Source organism: Rutilus rutilus (genome assembly GCF_951802725.1).
Source record: "Rutilus rutilus genome assembly, chromosome: 1".
NCBI lineage: Eukaryota > Metazoa > Chordata > Actinopteri > Cypriniformes > Leuciscidae > Rutilus > Rutilus rutilus.
The window spans coordinates 73,322,706-73,344,783 of record NC_140209.1 but is presented as its reverse complement, the minus strand read 5'-3'; the positions used below and the strand labels follow the sequence as shown (position 1 = coordinate 73,344,783).

The window sequence follows — 22,078 nt, the reverse complement described above, 5'->3', positions numbered from 1 at the left end:
CACTTTTATCCAGAGCGACTTACAAATGAGGAATACAACAAGCACTTTGTCTCGAGAGAAAGCAGTAAGAGAAGTGCTAGCAATACATGGTGTCAGTCACTGTCTGGAACAGTGAAAGCAAGGAGAGCACTTTCTGTGAAGATGTTTGTTGTTATTTTAACAGTCGTGAGGAGAATGCAGTTAAAGAGTTTCAGAATCAGTATACACAGTTTCTAAAGGACGTTATCTTGTGTGGAGGCCTCGTATCCATAGTGTGGGCTCACTTAAGACAAGCCTCACTGCTTTCAAACCTATTTTATTTATCTGACCTCCTCTCAGAGGGTAAAGTAATATCTGTTCTGTTGAGTACGAGGTCTTGTAATATTTTTTGTGTTTATGTCAATATTTTTGTGAGTTGTTTAATAATTCCAAATTGGTTCAATTCATTAATGTGTTGTTTTGTAATATTACATTTAATATAAATGTCTTTTAACATCTACATTTTGTCATTTTATTTGTAGGCCTACAAAAAAAAAAAGAAAAAAAAGTTATATCTGAATACAGAAAATGTATTTATTTTATAACAGCATATAACCTATACACTATATTATCAGAGCATATATGTTCATACATCATTTATATAGAGCATATATGTTCATACCGATACATGGCAACTGCTCAGAATCATTGTCATTTAGAAATAAGATCACGTGGGTGTTTGAATCGAGATCACAATCTTTTAACAAGTAATTGTGCCACTCTATCATATAGTAGACAAACAAAACTGAACTTTAAGTCATTATTCACTAAAAATCTTTCCCTCTGCTGCCCTGCTTAATCCCCCAACAGCTCCAACGGGACCCCCAGCAGCACTTATTGGACCACCGAAGTCCCCAATTGGACAGTCAGTGTCCCTTTTAGCACCCTCAGTACAACCACAGCAGCTATCCCAGAACCTGGGGAAAAGACCCCACTCCCCAGAAGGACCTTCAGCAGCCTCCCCAGTTTCTCTTGAAAAAGGTAAAAAAGGAGCTATATGAAGAGTATTATAAATAAGTTGTAAGCCCCACAAAACCATACTCTTACTTTGTGTAATGTGAAACTGTAAACAAATTCAGAGTCCAGAAATATTTATTATTATTATAATCCTAAAAAAAAAAATACACAACTTTTTTTAACATTAATAATAATAATAAATTACACAGTGTGTCCGTGAGCAAGGCAGTGAAGGTACTTTACTCCAGGGGCTCCAGGGGGATTGTCCCTGTAAATGCACTGTAAGTTGCTTAGGATAAAAGCTTCTGCCAAATGCATATATATATATATATAAATGTTTCTTGAGCATCAAATCATCATATTAGAATGATTTCTGAAGTATCATGTGACACAGAAGACTGGAGTAATGATGCTGAAAATGCAGCTTTGATCACAGAAATGAATTACGTTTAAAAATATAATCAAATAGAAAACAGTTTTTTTTTTATTGTAAAAATATTTCACAATATTACTGTTTTTTGCTGTATTTTGGATCAAATAAAGCCTTGGAGCTTGGAGACCGGAAGTCTTCTTTTAAAACATTAAAAAATCTAACCGTTCTAATGATTTTGGCCACCACTGTATATACATTTTAAAAAGATTATATGATTAGAACCTCTCATCAAATTCCATGAACTGCTGCTGTTTCATTACTTCAATAATGCCTGTGTTTGCCCATATTTTAGGACATTGTTTGGGTGTTTCGGTGTCTTCCTCTTCGTGGTGCACAATATATTGACTCACTATCATTATTGCAATATCACGTTGTGCAATATCATATGAAAATGTTGCAGAAAGTATGCAATATTTCGTTTATTTTGTGGAGAGATGCGTCCGTTGACTGTGTGGCTTAGTTGTAATGGATTTAGAGTAATTGTTTCATTGGCCAGTTGCCCTGTCACATGCACGTGACAGGGCAACATGCCCTATAGAACACCACATGATGAGCGTGGCTCTGGGAGACAACGAAAAAATGGAGATCGGAGGCGAAAAATATCAGAAATGGGGCCAATCACCTTTTGTGTTTTTACATATGTTTAAGAATATCTAAATTAATATCGTTATCACAATATTCCTGATCAATATTCCAATATCACATTTTGTCAATTTCGTGCAACCCTAATTCCCATAGACACTTTGATGGAAATTGATTTGCAAGATCAACTGTCTATTCAAGGTTATAAAGTTGTGGAATGATAGGCTATTTTCAGCTGTGATTTCTTCACTGTGATGACATTATTCCAAACTGATTGTACAAGTCCTTCAGCGGCTTTAGCCTGCTAATGGCAGAACCTGGTTATCCTTAAAGGAATAATTCACCTATAATGCATCATTTATGTATCAAGTGCTCACCGTGTGCTGCCTTCAATTCCTGAAATAAAGTTTTAGTTGTTCATGGAAAGACATTTTGACAAATAAAGCCCAGTCTTCATTGTAAATTGTGCTTAAATATTTTAAATGTTTCCCTGTATTTAACAGATGAAGGTGTGGAAGGAGGCTGTCCTGCTCCCACTACTGTGCGGCCAAATAAAAGGAAAGGTGTGTTGATGTACTGTGTGTAAATCCATACATTGGGATTGATATTAATTGTTGTGAGTCTTCATGAAGGCTGTATTTGCATTTGTAAGTGGCTGTGGCCTATTAGGTTTGGCCGATGTCCAAATGCATATGTGCATTTGTTTATTTAACAGTAGGGCTGAACAACTAATCGAAATTGTTGTTATTACTTTATTTGACAGATGAAGGTGTGGAAGGAGGCTGTCCTGCTCCCACTACTGTGCGGCCAAATAAAAGGAAAGGTGTGTTGATGTACTGCTTGTCCAGCTTTCTGAATAGGAGTGTGGTCTGAATGCCACAAAATTGATTAGTATAAGCTGCATAACCTATAGCTACAGTCTTCTGGCAATCTGGCAACATAATAGCATACATAGTCAGAAAGTAACATAAATTTTTTGGGGTTTTGGTTTTCACAGTCAAAAACATGTTAGTCTGCTATGAGAAAGCGATTAACAACTCCCAGGCAGCACAATAGAGATTCATTTGAATTCATGGATTTAACTTGTGTTTGTTTGCCAATATATTTATCACAACTGCCCAACCCTAAAGTTTGTGTTGATTACAGTAAATTACCAGTGTTCAATACAACTTCTGTTCCATAATAACTACAATATGAAAACTGTAACTAAGTACAACCCATGCTAGCTTAATAACCACTTATCACTGTAATAATTGTATAATGGCTTGTTTATTGTAGTGTTAAGCTTTGTGAATGTACATTTTTTGGGCTCTTGGTGGCCCAACACCTTACTAAGACACTTTTTTTTTTCTTGATTAAGATGTTATGCCCAAACTACACGGCCTGCATTATGTGAAGTCTATATATATATATATATTTGGAGGTTCAAGAGAGAAGCAAAGGAGACATGACCCGTTGCCTTAAGGCTAACGCAATTTAAGACTCAAAACTTTGAATTCCACTGTTACCTTGCGGATGGCTTATCTGTAGTTACATTGGAGTTCATTTTTAATTAAGTTTCTCAAAAGTAATGTAATCATGACATTTTTCATTTTAGGACCTCATTCTCATAAATCTACAATACAGAGATACAGAAATTGTATGTTACAACATTACTGCCTTGCTTAATAACTGGATCAATATATTTAATGTCAGCTTGTGATCTTCATTTGTCACATATGTTGTCTCACAGTAAAATGTGGACTTCACATTCCTCATTTTTGAGTTACTAAGAAAAAAACAAGTGAAGATAAACCTACCAAAAAATGTAAAACACTTTGGAGTATTGTGCACACCAAACAGTGATTCATGTCAGAAACATAACAGATTATAGGATTTTCTTGTCTTAAAATAATAATTAAGGCTTTCCTTGCATTGTAGTTGACTAACATTAGCCTACTGTGATGTAATGAAACCCCACTAAAACACAGCTATTGGAAAACAGCTACAGGAGCTTTAATGTGTGTCTTTGTGTCTACAGTTCATGTGCAGAACCAAAACATCTAATTGCATATTTCCTTATTGTGTTACAGTGGAAAGAAGTGGCCATTGGAGTGGGTGGCGGATATGGACACTTGTTAGTGCTCCCATCAGGTGCCCAAGAAGGTGCTTGCTTTCTTTCTTTCTTTCTTTCTTTCTTTCTTTCTTTCTTTCTTTCTTTCTTTCTTTCTTACTGTTGTGAACATAAACGCTTCTTGCGACTGGACCCTTTCATTGCCTCTTTCAGGTGTATTTCATTTTGCACTTTATATTGGGTATTAATACTTTCATGTTTTACACTCCAATTATTGTCAGTTTTGTGCGAGTTTAGTTATGATTTGTCATTGTTTACTGTGCTTTCATCAATAAAACATTGAGGAATGAATTTGTTCTTTATTTTCAGACACACTATTTATTGAATTGTACACTTCATTATATATGAGCATCCAAGACAACATAAAATATAAATGGGAATTTATTCAGAGAATAGTTTTATAAAAATAAAATAAAAAAACATTCGTAGCTTTTGATCCTTAACTTTTCTCTATATACTGCAGAAACCATACTGTCTCTCCTATGAATAACACATGATGTCCTGTCAGTGTTAGGCTATTGAAACATATCAATCATACACACTAATTAATTGATCACATATTTTGCCTACACATTTCATCTGTCAAACAATGGAAATGCCTTTGCATACAGCACCATGATTCTAAATGGCAACCTGTTATACAACTATACAAAGCTTTTTTACATAAAGATTGACAAATTTGGGAAATAACAAATAAATGTTTTAAATATATGTAAAACTACATTACATAATGTGTTGAGTAATCGTACCATAATTAAAAATAATGTGAACTGTTGCAAGTCCTACCAATCACATTGTGAAGTTTTGTTCAATAAAAATGGTTTTAAAAGTGTGTCAGTGACCTCATAAAGCATTGTATGTGTCGTGTCATTATGACATACAGTTTGTGACTTTACTTTGTCCTGGATGGAGCTGTCCCTGGATTCCCCTTCCTCTTCAGATGGCACTGTTATTACCAACAGTGTGTAGATTACTTTTACTAAGATGCAAACAGATGTCTTTCTTTAACAAGGTAATGTACAGGATTACATTTATAATCTTAGAAATCACATTACAGTTACTATTGTAATCAAATTATCTTTACTTCAGTTACATGAGCACTGGACTTTTGAAAGATATCATGAGAGCTGAGGTGTCTTTTGATCAAGGACCAGGTTTTAATATGTTTTTTTTGTGAAACACCTTGAATCAGACCTCATGATTTGGTATCTTGCTCTGCTTGTGGTATAGGCTGGTGTGAGATTTCAAAGTAACTCAAAAGTAATTAGTAAATCTAATTACTGTATTGCTCTTGCAATGGGAAGTGTAATAAAATTACATATGTAAGGTAAATTAGATGACAAATGTCTATGTAGCCACTCAGCCATATGACCACAGAATAAAAACACTTAATTATGAACTATAAAAGTATGGGATGGGAGGATGGACACTGGATATCTGTAATGATTTTTAATGTAACTCACCTCTGTATTTTAATTCATATTAAATCAGGTCACTCTGAAACACTCTTTTATTAGGTTAGGGTTTGCGAAAAAGAAACGTTCCAAGAGGCCCACAGTGACATCTGTGATTCAAATAAGTCAAAATAAACATTTCATTAATGAATTTGGCTACTGTGTCCAACAAATACATTTTAATGAACATTTATACATTAGACCACTTCATGTGTCTTTGAAATGCATGCATGACAAAAGCGCTGAGTGGGCAGAGTGAATTCTTTTATTTTGTCGTATTTCATTATTATGATTAAACCAAACACATCACTGGAAAGGTGTTGATCAGCCGAGTAACAGCATTGCAATATGAAGGCTGTACCTGGCTCCTGCTTTGAAATATTGACCTCTGAACTTTGACATTGATGCATGTTGTGAGTCTTATAATTCAGCAACTGAATGGGCTACAATGATGAAACCAACTGTTATATAAAGCTCTTGAACTCTTCCATCATGAGGGCTACCGTTTGGTGCGATCACCAATAGGGGACATCACCAAAAATTGTAAAAACTGAATCTCACCTAGTTATTATTTATAATTAAAAATTTGACCAAACTACTGTGTTTCACATCCACCCATACCCATGAGTGCACTCTCAGTTTTATAGTCCAGACATCCATTTACATGTTTTAGTAATTTACAAAAACAAAATTACAATTCCCTGCTGCAGCAGATTACAACGTGATAGACAGCCCGTTAAATATGTAGTTCTTCTGGTTGGCAAACTAGGGTTGTGAGTAAGTAGGGTTTCAAAAAGAACTATAGTATAAAGTAACTTCCTAACAGACATGCTACTGCAAAAGCACAATACGTGTTGTATTAATTCAGCCCAAAAACATCGTCTTATGGTTATTATTATTAGCCAAAATTGCTTGTTTGGGAGATTCAGACTAGTTGCTAAGGTAACCGTAATGGCGCAGGCGCGTAGCCTGACCACAGAAACGGAAGTAAAAAAAAAAAAAAAAATGTGTTAGGCAAAGAAATATGAATAACTGATATTGCCAACAAATAATTTAAAAATATGTCATCCTTTATTAAAATTTGTGTTTTCATGTTGAAATCCAGGCACTAGATGCTAGGGGCGTTTTCGCTGACATTTTGGAGAGGCAGGGTACACTCTGGACTGGTCACCAGTCCATCACACAACCACTCACACTCCCATTCACACCTAGGGCAATTTTAGAGTCTCCAATGAGCCTATTCTATTCGGTTTCTTTATGCTAAATATTTTCAACTTATGTTTTTATACAGAAAATAATGATAAAAATAACATTATTTACATTAGCACTTTTTAAATTTTTTATGTAGGCCTAAAGAACAAAGTGATATGTGATACAAGGACATTCATACATTAATTCATGTCTACCATTTTATACATACATATATTTAAGAAAATAGCCTATAATTGTAAGCTGATATTTACAACACCAGTTGTCTAGTGTTAATTCTTGTATCCAGAGCAAAGTTATTCAGCAGGATAATGAAAAACTTATCTTATTTATGGCTATAATTTAGTATTTACTAATTAATACAACACATAACTATATACCTACTTGACAATTAGCATGTAAAATTTTTATTTTGTGCGATTACACACCCTGTGTAATATACCCTGTGAACAACTGGCATACAATGTTAAGATGAAAATGAAAAATCAGTAATTTAACATCTTATTTTCAAGAAGACAAATCAAAACAACAGCTCAGCATGAACTAGTTTGCATGCATGTACAACATATTTTTATAGTTACCTCAAGTAATGCCATGGTAAATTAGTTCCTTTTCTTGGCAAGATAACAGCAGCAATAACAACAGGAAATACTACACTAATGACTCAACTATGGGTATTGATCAGTCATTTCTGTAAAGTATTTAATGTAGTGACATGTACAGTAAATAGTTCATTCAAAAAGTATCCACAATCACTGTGAATAAAACAATCAAACTATTGCATTAATGTAAGTGTAACATTTTTGTACAGTAAAGGTCATTATGTTGACAAGATGAGATGGGCAAAGCTTGGGAAAGTCACAACTGCAAGAGGCTGTTGTCATTCGCACTTCAAAAAGTTTTTTTGTTTTCCTTGAAACACACCTGCAGTCCAGTCATAATTGACACGCACGCAGTCTAAATGCATCCGACCAGTTAAGCACTCATTTACACTGCCTCAAAATCACTGTCATCTGAACTCTCAAAATCAACTTCTTCATGGTCCTCTGGTATCTCCTCGGGCCCATCCTCCAGCAGAGAAGCAGCATTTGGTCCTAAAGCCAGGCTGTAACTTGAGCAAACGACTTGGAACTTCTCCTCTACATCTGCAAGCCTTTTCTGAAGAAGACACAGGAGCCCGCGATGACCCTCTTCACTTAAACTGCCTAGAAGGAAAAATTAAAAGCGAGGCATGACAATACTTCCATTGTTGTTGAGCTATTCATTAACTGACTTTACTAAAGAACTACAGACCATTTAGATCCAGCCACAAGGAATCCATAATGTAACACTTGAGGATCTCAAAATGAGTGGGGTTTTATAGGATGCCCAAAAGCATTACAGCAAGAATGTAATAAAAGTTAGCATCTTACCACTGTTTCTGCCAGAAGACATTTCTGATATCACTGTCCTAATGTTTCCAGACAGCTCTCTGAGATAGGTGCAGTGCTGTCTCATCTCCCTCATCACAATGATCTTTTCCTCTTGAAGCTGCACTTTTGACAGTTTATATCAAATAAAAACAGGACAACGCCCCCTTACTTAATCCTTATGCATGGCAAAGATTCTCACTTATACAATTGCAGTATTAGTAAACTACTTCGAAGAATGTCCATAAAATACTGTACCGTCAGTAGCCCATTGTCTGACATCATGTACCCACTGATGCACGATGTTCTCAGGACACCCCAGTTCACTGCTCAAATCCTCCAGTTTCTGAGATTCAGCCTCAGCCTTTTTCAAAGTCTGGTGTAAAAAAAAGAAAGATTTTTGACTTTGCAATCTTAAAAAGTGAGGAAAATTGAGAAAAGCTTTGTATACATAACTCAGACATAACATAATACCTTGATGTATCTGCTGGATAGTGCAAGATGAAGGCCTTCCCACTTCCGTCGGTTCCACCCAATAGCAGCATATCATTCCTGGCTTTAAACAACAAAATGATGTGATGGAGGAAAGTCCCATTAATGCTCATGGTATTGCAGTTCATTCACGCATTGACAACTGATTTTTAATTTAAGAGAGATGTAATGCAGTTTTATTAATGTAGCCTACTGTATATTAGAATATTTACAGCTGTATATTTGCTATATTATACAATATTTGTAATCTCAGTACAAAGTATTAGACAGTTAGAATAAAAATACATAAAAGACAGGTTTCCTAAAATAATATAAATGAGCAATAATTACCAGATTTTGTCATGTACTTAGTTGTGAGTAGCCTGATGTCGTCATACTCAGATTCTAGTTAGAATGTGAGTCTGATACTGTTCCATTGAGTTTTGATTATGGGGCGTGTTTCAACCGAACCAGAAAATGCCTCTGCACTCAATTGGATAGTCAACGACTCTGCCTACAACCAATCAGAGCAACGGAGTAAGTGACGTATGTTTTTCATTCATGTTTCCGATCTACAAATGCCTTGATCGCGGTTCTCTGTTCCTCTTTTAAAATGAATCCGCTGTCGATATCATCTATAACAGTCGCGATGGTGGAATCTACACATAATGTTTTATAAACAAAGTTCGAGAGTAGTTCAAATAATCAATCCAATCAACTTGTCATCAAACAATGACCGTCTATGTTCTACACTATCAGCATGAGAGGAAGCATAATATTTATTCACTCAGTCAACTCACCTAACATTCCTTGACAGTTTTCAGCATCCCTCCACTCACTCTTGGCTTGTTCTTCCACAGCCTGGAATACGGGGGGAGTACTTTGGGTTCGGGCCGAATACCAAGCCAGGAACCTCTCCTCAGACAGCACGTCAAATATGCATTTATTCTATCTGACTTATTTGTAAGTGTGAACTCGTGAAATAACAATTCTCCAGCGGCAGTCATCTTTGTTGTAAACGAATTCAACCCAAGCGCTCGTTGGTGACGTGGATGATTACGTTACGTTGCTCATCTGTCCATCATCGTATAAAGCCCGCCCTGACAATTTGATTGGTCCGAACAATTTTTGTTCGGGCATAATAGCTCCTCAACGGAGCGAGTCCAGACCGAACTTCCCGACCTAAAAATTTTGTGGGCGGGGCTAAGTTCGGCTGGCATCCAGGCTAAGTTGTGAGGGCACAACGAGACAAGTAGCTGTTTACCATATCCACCTCCTCCCCTGCAGTTGTGCCAGCACCTTCCTGATTTTTGCCACTCCAGATTATCTTACAAATCAGCATGGCACTTAAATTATAGTCATATACAGTGTATTATAAAAGTAATACAAAACTATTTTTTTTTAAATGGAATGATAAAGAATATGCAGTACCTCACACTTGGTTGAATGAGCCTTGGCATGCATGACAGAAAGGAATGATCTCACCTGCAGTAAAGGTCTGAGTTCCAACATGGAGACGGCCAACTTCTCAAGGTAAGGCCAATACTTGCAAGCAATATCTGTGCAATAGAACTGTCCGTTTGTGGCTGCTTGGAGCTCCTTCTGCAGGTACAGCGGATAAGCAAATATTTCCCCCCTGTACATGTTAAGAGCCTTGAGTAGCACTCCATGTCTGCAAACAACCACCTCAAGGCCCTCTTCATCCAGTTTGCTTGCTCTTCTGGCTGTTTTGCGTGCAGCAGACCACTGACTGGCTCCACAGATCCCTTTGCCGGCAGTCTGCATGACGCAATAATTCTGGTTAAAACTGAAAGTTGCTATTTTTTCTAACTAGTTACTTCATCCATCAGGATGAGTCAGGTTACATCACACCAACTGGCATCTTTGTAATGATCGGTGACAATAAAGGTTTACTTTCAAACTACTACTAAAGAGGAGCTTCAGAAAATGCATCTTCTACTTTCTCTACTCTAGCTACACAAACTAGTTGAAAGGCAGGGTGACAAACTGCATGCATAGTCACTATCTCTTGCAGAGATCTGCTATTACATAATGAATGACTAAACTAGCCACTTTGGATGCCACCACACTTACCATTATCTAATTTAAACCTCAACACAAGATTGTTTGGAAGAGTGCACCATGCTCAAAGTGCTAGTAACAAACTAAGTGTATGATATAAGCTTACACCAACTAGGGATAAATTATCTTTTTAATAAAATTTTGGATATAAATCAAAGGTGCAAAAAAACAACTTATTTTACTAACACTTTTGATTTTACTCCTGATCTCATCGACAAAATGGTGTACATCAGTGTCCTTGGCAATGAAGGTGCCATCAAAATAGGGTTCCTCTGACCTTGATAGAATAAGAAAAAATATATGTTCAGTGTCAGACATTATATGTTCTGTTAATTTTACATTAAGTAAAACAACTACAAGTGTAAAACAACTAACCCTTTTGACTGCCGAAATCGGTACACTTTTCTGTTGCCATCTGCACAAAGAGCAAGCATGTTGGGTGTACATGCCGGGCAGGTGAAGTGCTCTACACTGGCCATTTTCTCACACTGGCACTGGCAGAATGTGTATTCCATGAAGCTTCTTTGGAATACGTCTCCATGTGTTTTCCCAGCCTGTACATTCGATTTGTAAAGAGTAAAATGAAATAGCTACACAAATATTCTCTCATCTCTACTTGAGGCAACTTTGATCTACACTGATCTCACCCTTCCAAAGAGACAGGTCCTCCTCTCCAACATCCGCAAAAAAACCTTGTCTAGATAAACCTGGTGCAACAGTTTTCATTTCTTCAAATGAGCTGAAGACATCTATGGAAAACAGCGTGTCAGCATTCACAGATGCTGGCCAATACCCACTGCTGATTAGGTCGCTCATGTCAGGTGTCCAATGTGCCAGACATAATCTGCACAGCAAGTTTGGCAAGTGCAAATCATACCGACCTAAAATCAAAAAGTAGAACATTGTAACACACAAAGGGACAAGAATAAATACAAATATAAACCATACTTCATACCATTTATGCAAACCAAAATGATTGCTCTGCCAGCAGATTCTGTGACGTTTGAAGGGTCGCAAGTACATAACTGGACAGGTCTCACTGTAGGCAATAAACACACTGAAAAGAGAAGTTAAATAATTAGTGAGAAAGCATAAAAAATATGTCCAATTAAGATAATAAAACTTTAATCACTTTGCCAAAAAGGTTCAGAACACTACCTTGATTGCCCAGTGAATATTTGCCATCTTTTTGTACACAGCACACTGTTAGCTCAATGGGCTTGTAAATTCCCTCAATGCAGGACTCCCTGTTATGGAGGGTGAGTTTTTTGTGTATGTGTACGTCACAATCCATACACAGCCACTCTTGGGGCATGCAGTCTCTGCAGCGAATGACGGCAGGAGATGTGCAGTGGCTGCAGTTATTTTCTGGAGCCACTTTGCAGGACAGCAAGCAGTTGATGTGATGGGTCCTTGCTTTCCACTACTCATCTTGGGCTACAGATTGGCGCAAGCACCATGATGTGGATGTAGAAGGATACTTGCTGGTGCCTTGAACATCTGCTGAGGTCAGAATGTCCTGCAGTTTCTGCATCTCACTGTCTTAAAGACAGAAATAATAAAATAATTATTCCTTTCACGCTTATAGCTAACTTGCTTAATTACAGTAAGGTCAGGTGTCATCTTACCAAATGAGTGTTGAGAGCAGTTTGATTGGGTAACTGTGGGAACCTCCTCAGATGACTCAAAATGAGTAGTGCTCTCACTGCCAACAACGGAAACAACGGAAAAGATAGATAGAAAGGAATGAGATAACAATTTTCATGTCTTACAAGCATATAATACAGTGTTATGGCTATAATAGGCTAATTGACATGTCTGACAATTCCATTAATCTCTAAAAGTTTTTTCCCTCATTATCTGGACATAATCTTGAACTGTAAGCAGCATGAACCTGACACCGATTGCTTCACTTCCACTTCCACTCATTTCTTTGGAATTGCTTAGCATTACAGTGAAGTCAATAACATAGGCAACACATCAACCACCATGTTGTGTTTCTGATGGTACAGTTTAACATACAGTATTCAAAGGAAAATTATTAAAAAACAGAAACAGAAATCCTTTTAAGTTTTACCATGGAAAAAAATAAAGGATAAAGCTGTGCACTGGAAGCCCCACAGTTTGGTGGTCTATGTTTCAAAAGTGACACAAAACCATATTTATGTGGCAACACTTTAGAATACTGTATCTTACTTACTGCATAACTAATAAGGAATTATTGAAGAACTAATAGGTAATTCTTCATTAACTACTTCTTTACTACTGTTAACTATAAGGAAGATGTGTTAACTAATCAGTATGTAATATAATTTTATGATTGTGTTAAGTAACAGTTAGTTAATCAATAACTAATGAATTATGTCATATCTCCTGAAGAACTACTATTAATTATCTACTAAGAAAAATAACTAAGAAGTAACTAATGAACAGTCATACAAAACTACATTGAGTTGTGACCTTCCTTATTTACTAATGTTATTAATAGAAGAAAATACAATTTTAACAAATGCATATAAATGTTAAAGAGGTTTTGGCCTATGTGGTTTTGTGAGTGTGTTCTGTAAGAAATCAACTTCAGAAAGGAACCCCACTCAAGTGCCTTGCCTTAACTAACCACAGATTAGTTTTTATATTGTATATACAGTACTGTGTGTGTCTGTATTGCTCAGCATATGCCATTGAGTAAATTCATGTATTTGAGGCAACGACTGAGGGAAACTGAACATGTAGGGAACTTATTAGTAATTAATAAATAATTGTTAGATAATTCTTCAGGAATTAATTAGAACCTGAAACAGTATTCTAAAGTGAAAATATAGGAAACCCATTAGTAATTAACAAAGAATTACCAAATAATTATCCAGGAATTAGCCTACTTATAACCTGAAACAGGATTCTAAATGTGAAAATATAGGGAACTTATTAGTAATTAATAAATAATTATTAGATAATTCTTCAGGAATTACTTAGAACCTGAAACAGTATTCTAAAGTGAAAATATAGGGAACCCATAAGTAATTAATAAAGAATTACCACATACTTCCCACTCAAATCAAACTTACTGTAAAAAAAAACAAAACACTATTAACGTAATCATCTTAACCTTTGTAAAATACATGACAATGACTCGTTTAGGGTACATGATATCTTCCTTTATTTCAGATGAGGACATTTCTTAATACAGCTTATTTTAGTTACCAGATAATTCTGGTAAAATCGGTGAGGTAAAATCGGTTGTCATTTCCAAGGAGATGAACTCCATAGCCTAGCTGTCCATTCTCATTTTATCTTGAATAAATGATTGTGCCCTTTTGAAATTAGTTTGGCACAGATCCGTGTTGTTTTTGTATTATGCACAAGAGGGTCTGATGTAGCTAAGCCTACATAACTGCAGTGAAACCTGTGGAAACATAAAAAGAGCCAAGTAGCCTAGGCTAAATAGTACATGCTAGTATTTGAATTTGTTTTTTAATTGGTTAGTATTGTTTTTACATTCTATTATTTCATATTTTTAGTTCGATAAATGTAGTTTCATCTGAGAACCCTAATACTATCTAAATTAAACTAGGATTTGATTTTATTCACAGAGACACTCTGAGGAAAAGGAAAGGGCACACAGACATCAGGCACTTTTTTGGTGCTAAAAGAGGAAGCAGGAAATATTAGCACTAAGATCTACAAACAATTACATTAAAAGTGTAGGTGCGGTTAGGTTTTATACACTGAATACGTGTTAAGGAAAGGGGTGCCCAGCAGACAGGAGAGGCACAGGATGAAAGCCGTGAGCAGGCCGCAGGGAGGCGACAGGATGAGGGCAGAGTGCAGGACATACAGCAGGCAGTTGATAGATGGCTGGAGGACGACATTGCACAAGACATTCAGCAGGCGGCAGGGGGGCGGCAGGAGGACGACAGTGTGCAGGACATTCGGCAGGGAGACGGCAGGACAACAGTATACAGAACATTCAGCAGGCAACAGGCGGACGACAGTGTGCAGGACATTCGGCAGGCAGAAAGGAGACGGCAGGAAGATGAGAGTGTGCAGGACGCTGAGCAGGCAGCAGGCACACAACAGGATGAGGGCAGAATGCAGGACATTGAGCAGGCAGCATGTGGCCAAGAGGTGAGTTAGAAATTAGGCTGTACTTAAAGGGATTGTCTGGACTGAATCAACTCATAGCCCTGTTGTCCGGGCAGGTATAGGAAAGAGAGAATTTGCTGCATGTAAACCGAATTTGTAAACTGCTAGCTAATGCTAACTAATGGGGGAATAGAAGAACAAAACTAAAACAAAGCTTCCTTGCCCTCATGAGTTAGAGTTGGCTGTTATTTCACTATTAGGCCCATGTTGTACCAAATTCTGTTGTTCTCATACCTCCCTACAGCACCCTGCAACATCAAACAACAGGGCTATGGGTTGATTCACTCCAGATAATCTCTTTAAGGCCTACTGTGTCATCAAAAATGACATTAGTCTTATAAGCAAATACTTACGTCTGAAGGCCATTGGAGATGGAGGGACAGAGAGGACAGAGACACCACACTGCTGGACCAGAGAGCAATGGCAGGGCTGGATAGAACGTAACCCCTGGTTATACATTAAAGATGGATGCCTTGGTTGCAAGCCATGCAGAGACGCAAAGACTTTGCTATTGTCTGGTAAATGTCCGGGGATGAATTTTGCTAGTGAATGGGTTAATGGGGCAGTGGGGAGTACCTGCAAAAAAAAAATATACAAACACAGAGATAGTGCTTCGCACCAGAGGTCTACTGAGATAGCACAACAGAAACAAAAGGAGGTCCTGCCAAAAGCCATTTTGGAAATCAATGCAGCTTTAGTGCGAGAAACAACCAGCTCTTTCAGAACTGCATATGCAGTAGCGAAAGAAAGGTTAGCTTTCAGAAAGATGCCACCTCTCATGATTCTGCAAGAACTTAATGGTGCTGTCATAGGGAATGTGCATAGGTCAGATCATTCTTGTGCTGAAATTGTGAACCACATTGCCACAGAAATGAAAAGAGTGGTCGTGAAGAACATTAAAGAAAAAAACTCACACATTTCATTGACAGTTGATGAGAGCACAGTATTTGGGCTGGCCTATTTGATAGTATTTATCAGGTGTGATGTTACAGGTGATGGGGATGTTGAGAACATCTTCTTAGATCTTGTTGAATTAAAGGAGGGTACAGATGCCAGTTCCATTTATGATGCATTGAGACAAAGCCTAAAGACAGCTGGATTAGATGATGACTTCTTACAAAAAAAACTCATAAGCATTGCAACTGATGGGGCCTCAGTTTTGACAGGGTGCAAGTCTGGTGTCATTACTAGATTTAATTCTGAATTTCCAAAGCTAAAATCCATCCACTGTATGGCTCACAGGTTGGAATTGGCTGTCCATGACTCCATAAAATCCCTGACTGCCTGCAATCATTTTGAAATATTCATCTCTAAATTGTACAGTTTATTTAACCAATCCCACAAACTGGCCCGATTGCTACAAGAAGTAGCAGATGAGCTCAATGTTCAAATTCTGAGGACAGGGGAGATATTTACAATCAGATGGGTTGCCAGCAGCTTTAAAACTGAGAGTGAACTGTGAAAATACTGGCAACTCTGATAAAGTGAGGAAGAAGTTCCTGGGACTATTGAAATACCTTAGCAATGCCAGCTTTGTGCATGATTTAGCCTGTATGAAAGATGTCTTGCCTGAATTGCAGAGCCTGTCACTTAAACTACAAAAACGGGAGACAACCATTGTCCAGAGTTACCACCACATCAAACACACAACAGAAATTCTAAATGCCATGAAATCGCAAGGTGGAAAGTCTGCTGCAAAGGCACAACAAGGCTTGTCAGCTGGTGTTTTTAAGGGGGTGAACATTGTGGGTGACAGAGCAGGAAAAATCAATAGGCAACAATTTTATCAAGCGGTAGTGGACAATCTGACGGCCCGAATGCCAGCTGATGACCTCATTTGCATCCTCCAGCCACTTGAGAAGTCCAGCTGGCCAGAAAAACATGAGGACCTAGAGACAACAATACAATATACACCTTTTACACATACTCATACATAACATACTTATGTCAGATTTGGACAGGTCTAGAAATATAGTGCTATATAATGTAAATACAATGTCTGGAAGTAAGTGTATCTGTGTTTGTGCATGCGTGGATATGTGACTCATTTGTAGGATACTGTAGTGTTGATGATACCCAGCTTGTTCTGACATTAACAGGTTATCGGATTCTTGTATGTTACCGCTATGTAGTTCTTCTGTGGTAGTATGGTTTTTCATAGTATGCTCCTTAATCACATTAAAGATTGCTCAGGTTTCACAGATCTCAAAGTAATTGTGTTGATTTGACACTGACTACCATAGACTATAATGGAAAATTGGTTTCTGTTTATACAGTATATGAGAGGGTTGGGTCTTACCTCCAGGTCTTATGAAATCTTAAAATAAACCAAATCAATATTTCATGAAATAGGCAATAGGCTTCTTGTAAAGGTATTACTTTTACTAGTAATTAGAATGGTATTTCAGTGCACTTAACTTCTAACTTTTGGGAGTTGATCAAAACAGTTCTCTTTTGGATATATAATAACAATGAGATATTCTGTAGCCTACTGATTATCAGTTTGTTGCATGTTTAGACCTTGTATGTGTGTTGCACAACACATGTTGCACTTGGCGATCACGGTGGGGATTGATATGGTAGTGGACCATGATGGTCATAGAAGAAGTAAAGGAGCAGTACCCCCCAATTATGGTGGGGTAATTCGCACTCTGCACAGGAGTGTGTGTTGTTGAGTCTCACAGGTTCAGTTCAGACTCTATAAAGCATCAGTGTGTGTTCAGCATGTTAAAGACTCGCTCTATATGCTTCTCTCACAGGAGTGTGTGTTGTTGAGTCTCACAGGAGTGTGTGTTGTTGAGTCTGACTGCAGCGCTGAGGGACATGATGGACAGCAGAGACAGGTGAAGGTGGGAACGGTGGTCGGCTGATTCATCAGAATAAACACACAGAATGAGAACCGCTGTGTTGAGATGACAGTGAGATGTGGATAAAGCTTTGTTTGGTGTGTTGTTGACTTGTACATGCATTTGTTTATTGTGATGGTCACTTTTACTCATTTATTCATGTTTCTTATTGTCAGTAAATAAAATATAATTATTTCATTAATATATGCATTAATTCATTGCTAGACTGAAAATTGAGATGTGTTCACTGCATTTATTTAGTGTGTAAATGCATATCTATGTCATATGACAAAACAAATGACATTTTGTCTCTTTTACTGAAATATATAATTTTCAGTTTAAAAAGTAATATAATTAAGTATTGGTCAGCATTTATCATTATAATTGTGTGTAAGTGTTGGGGTGGGCTAGCAATGCAATTCTTTCTGGGGTAATCTTTATTTTTAAGGAGGGATATATACAATTTTGGAGTATAAAATCAGCAGTTTTCTCCAAAGGTGAGATCATCAGCCGCCCGTCTCCTCTGTGCAGACATTACACACGCTGAGGAGAACTGCTCTAGGCTGTCGAGTTACTGATGTTATGAAGTGTTAGTGCACCTGTCACTCATAACTTATAGTTACATATAAGATCAGGGAAAGATTCCAGTTCTTTAACAATGAACAATCATAATGACAATAAACAAAACAAAATAAGAAAACATAAATATCATGGGTTTGCGTTTATCATAGTATGAGATTATATACACGGGGAAAAGCACAATTACAAGGTTAAATATTTGAATAATTGATCATAATACATAAAAAAAAAAAAGTTTATTTATAAACCTGAGGGATGAAACGAGTTAAACATGTTGAGATTTAAGCCACTTTTGCTTGTGGGTGAAACATTTTGCATATAAAATAAAGAAATTTACAACATATTCAAGAGATGACGATTTGGGGTCTTTATAATAAAAAAATAATATCTTTAAGGATAAAACTGTGGGTCACATTATAGGGTTAAAATATAAGAACTTAAATCAACCCTAAATGTATTGGTTAAACTACAATCACAAAATAAATGGGCACTTGATTCTTCAACAAAACCACAAAATGTGCAAGTTTCATCAATATCAGGATATTTACAGATAGATGAATTAAAGCTGTCGATCATATCTTTTAAGTTGTTGCGCTTGTGATAACGTTGTAGGTCACATGATAACCTCAACATGGCGGATGATGTACGGCTCGCATTCATACTTAACGCGATCAGGCTATATAGTACCTACTCTTTTAGCGCTCGTTAAGCAAGTACTTACTGAAATTAAGTGCCTACTACTCAGTGAATATGCGGTTTCGAACACAGCCAGGGTGTAGCAAACACACTCACAGTCCTTTTACACAACAGCTAGTTAGTCATGTGACAATCACCTGATTACGTAATGTAGAATAGTCACAAGAGAGAAAAGATTGTTAGATAAATAGAGGACATATCTCATCAAAAAAATACACAACACAACATAATATAAAACAATATATATATATATATATATATAAATATATATATATATATATATATATATATATATGTATATATATAAAAATATATATATATATATATATATACACACACACATATATATATATATATATACACACACACACACATATACATATATATATATATATATATATATATATATATATATATATATACACACACACACATATATATATATATAACAGATCAGAGTCACAGATGTATTACAAAACATAGATTTTACAAAAAAATCGATAAATAATATATTTTTATATAAGACATGTACAACTTCACATAAAATATCAATGAAATATACAAATCAGAATCAACAATATATTCCCAATTCCACAACTTGGATTTCACACAAAACTAAATAGATATTTATAAAAATTAATTATTATATTAATTATTATAAATAATTATTATACATCCTAAACCAACATTGATCATTCAATATCACGTTTCTAAAACGCATGCTAACACACACGCTGCTTTATTTAATTGTGAAGTCTGAGTCTCTTCCACCTTCCACCTCGTTCACACTACGATATAACATATCTAGCAGAGTCTGGTGAGCGACCTTTATCAGGGATGTTTCGTGATCGACCTTTATCAGGGATGTTTGGTGATCCATCTTTATCTACACTGTAAAGTGGAACAGAAGAGAAAACAATCAGAGTTCAGTGAAACAAAGTGCAAATTATTATATTTCAATTACTGTTTTTTTTTTGTTTTTTTTTATAAGTTAAATTGAATTCCTGTAATCAGATTAATTACTGACAATACATGATCTTGGATAGATTTGTGTTTTTAAATATAGATGTAAAGCATGAATCATGTTCATATGTGTGTGTGTGTGTGTGTGTGTGTGTGTGTGTGTGTGTGTGTGTGTGTGTGTGTGTGTGTGTGTGTCGGTGCGACTCCTATTGAGTCTCTGTAAAGGAGAAACTAATGAGTGTACGGCGTATGGAATAAACCACAGGGAGCAAATACAAATGTTATTGAGTTCAAACACAAACCTTTAGTTAAAGCCGTTTGTCCTCTAGTTTTCAGATGTTAGATGTTAAATAAGGTTAGATGTTAGAAACATGGTTAGTTTAATATAGTTTAAAATTTCTACGACATTGTATAAAGCTGTGACAGTGAGCTTTTGTTCTCTTTCCTCCTTTGTGTTAAACATTTCAATAACTTCACATTTTGTTCTCACACAAACCCTGTGTTGCAATAAAGCTTAATGATAATTTCCTTTCACGAATGTTTGAAAGGTTTATTCACATATCAGAGGTAAATGAAGATCTCTTTAATATCTCAGTGATGTTTCCTCACCTCAGGACACAGTTTGAGTCTCGTAGCTCGTCTCTGAGCCGCTGCTGTGAGTCTCCTATCTTATTGTCACTCAGATCAAGCTCTTTTAGAAACTGCAGTGCTTTTGAGTTAGTCAAAGACTGAGTTAGAGAAGAAACATCTGTAATGCCACAGTCCCATAGACTAGAAAGACACAAACAGAGGAAGAGAGATTATCTTACAAACAAATCATGAATGTGAAGAATTTTACACAAATATAATGTGAACTCAGACTCACTGTGAGATATTGAGAATAAAGTGTTTTAGTTTAAAAAACCCAGAAAGTGCACTGCTATAAACAATGAAACATAAGCCCGGCTGTCTTCAAATAAATAAACTTCAGTCACACTGTAATTGCTGTACAGTATAATGATACTAACTGTAGTTTCTCCAGTTTGAGTTGTGGGTTCATCAGTAGATCACTGAGGTTTTTCACTCCAGAGTCTCCTAGTTTATTCTCGCTCAGGTCCAGCTCTCTTAGGTGTGACGGGTTTGATTTCAGAGCTGAAGTCAGGATGAGACTCTGTTCCTCTGTAATACTGCAATAACTCAGACTGAAGACAGAAAGAGAAAATGACTCAGATCTATGATGATCAACTAACGTGTTCATCTTCATCCAGCAGACTTTTGCTGACAAATAAACAGGGATATCAAGGTAAAGGTAACATGGAGAAAGACTACACATTGTTCATTTAAATATACTACCAACACTGTGACAAAACAAAGGTTGAAATTGTTGATGTATTTATGTTTACACATTCATTTCATTTCATTTTTAAAGGGTCATGAAACCCCAAAACACATTTTTTGATGACGTGACGCGTGACCTTTCCAACGTGATGATGTAATACGTGGCACATCTCAGAGATGGTACAAAACGGGCATTTGTGGTTAAAAAGTATATATATATATATACCCCCTTATTTTTATATGTTGGGAAGTTGACCTTCCCAGACAATCCTGAGTAAACTTAGTGTCCCACGTTTTTTGCTGCAAATGACTGGGCAGTAGTTCTTGGACCGTCACTCACAGCTATTAGTTAATGTGTTTGTTTTTTGTTTTTTTACTTCATTGTTACTATGTTGTTTGTCGTTTATTTTTGTTGATTCTTGGTGTTTATGTTTTTGTATTTTTTTTTCTTCTTTGTATGTGAAGTGGAACTTTGTTAGTTCTTATTTCATGTTCAAAATTTAATAAAGAGATTGATGAAAAAAAAAAAGTATATACTGTATATATATAAACCAAAATACAGCGAATAGTCTTCTTGGCGCGCCTACTTTTGAAAGTCAACATTTAGATTATGTGAACTAAGTTAAATGCATTGTAAAGGCCTAGGTCACTCTGGAATAAATCACAACGCGTTTCATGATAAAAACGTGACTTTAGTTTACAGTCCGGAAAATACAGTAGGTTATAGTAAATTATTTCACGGACCCCCTGGCACTTGAGAACTGAAAGCCTCATAAGAAAGCCCTGTCGAGGCTCTTCCCCGGTGC

At 36.4% G+C, this 22,078-nt stretch overlaps 1 protein-coding gene and 1 long non-coding RNA gene across 3 annotated transcripts in view; both read right to left on the bottom strand.

Annotated features, from left to right (window-relative positions):
• LOC311305987 (ribonuclease inhibitor-like) overlaps positions 1-22,078 on the bottom strand; it is a 73,132-nt gene that overhangs the window by 50,092 nt on the left and 962 nt on the right. Inside the window, exons 2-4 of one of the 2 annotated variants that reach the window (XM_084434074.1) lie at positions 20,963-21,136; positions 20,565-20,726; positions 19,434-19,883 (exon numbers count right to left, since the gene is read on the bottom strand). In XM_084434074.1, the coding sequence (XP_084290200.1) occupies positions 19,781-19,883; positions 20,565-20,726; positions 20,963-21,136 (439 nt within the window). In that variant the 3' untranslated portion in view covers positions 19,434-19,780. Of the gene's footprint in view, positions 1-19,433; positions 19,884-20,564; positions 20,727-20,962; positions 21,137-22,078 lie in introns of those variants that run through there. The other variant, XM_084434073.1, reaches the window with a different exon arrangement.
• LOC311306100 lies at positions 10,018-11,786 on the bottom strand. Its single transcript, XR_014630137.1, has 3 exons — positions 11,684-11,786; positions 11,376-11,609; positions 10,018-10,425 (listed from the first exon to the last, which is right to left on the bottom strand). It is a non-coding gene; the product is annotated as an uncharacterized lncRNA (long non-coding RNA).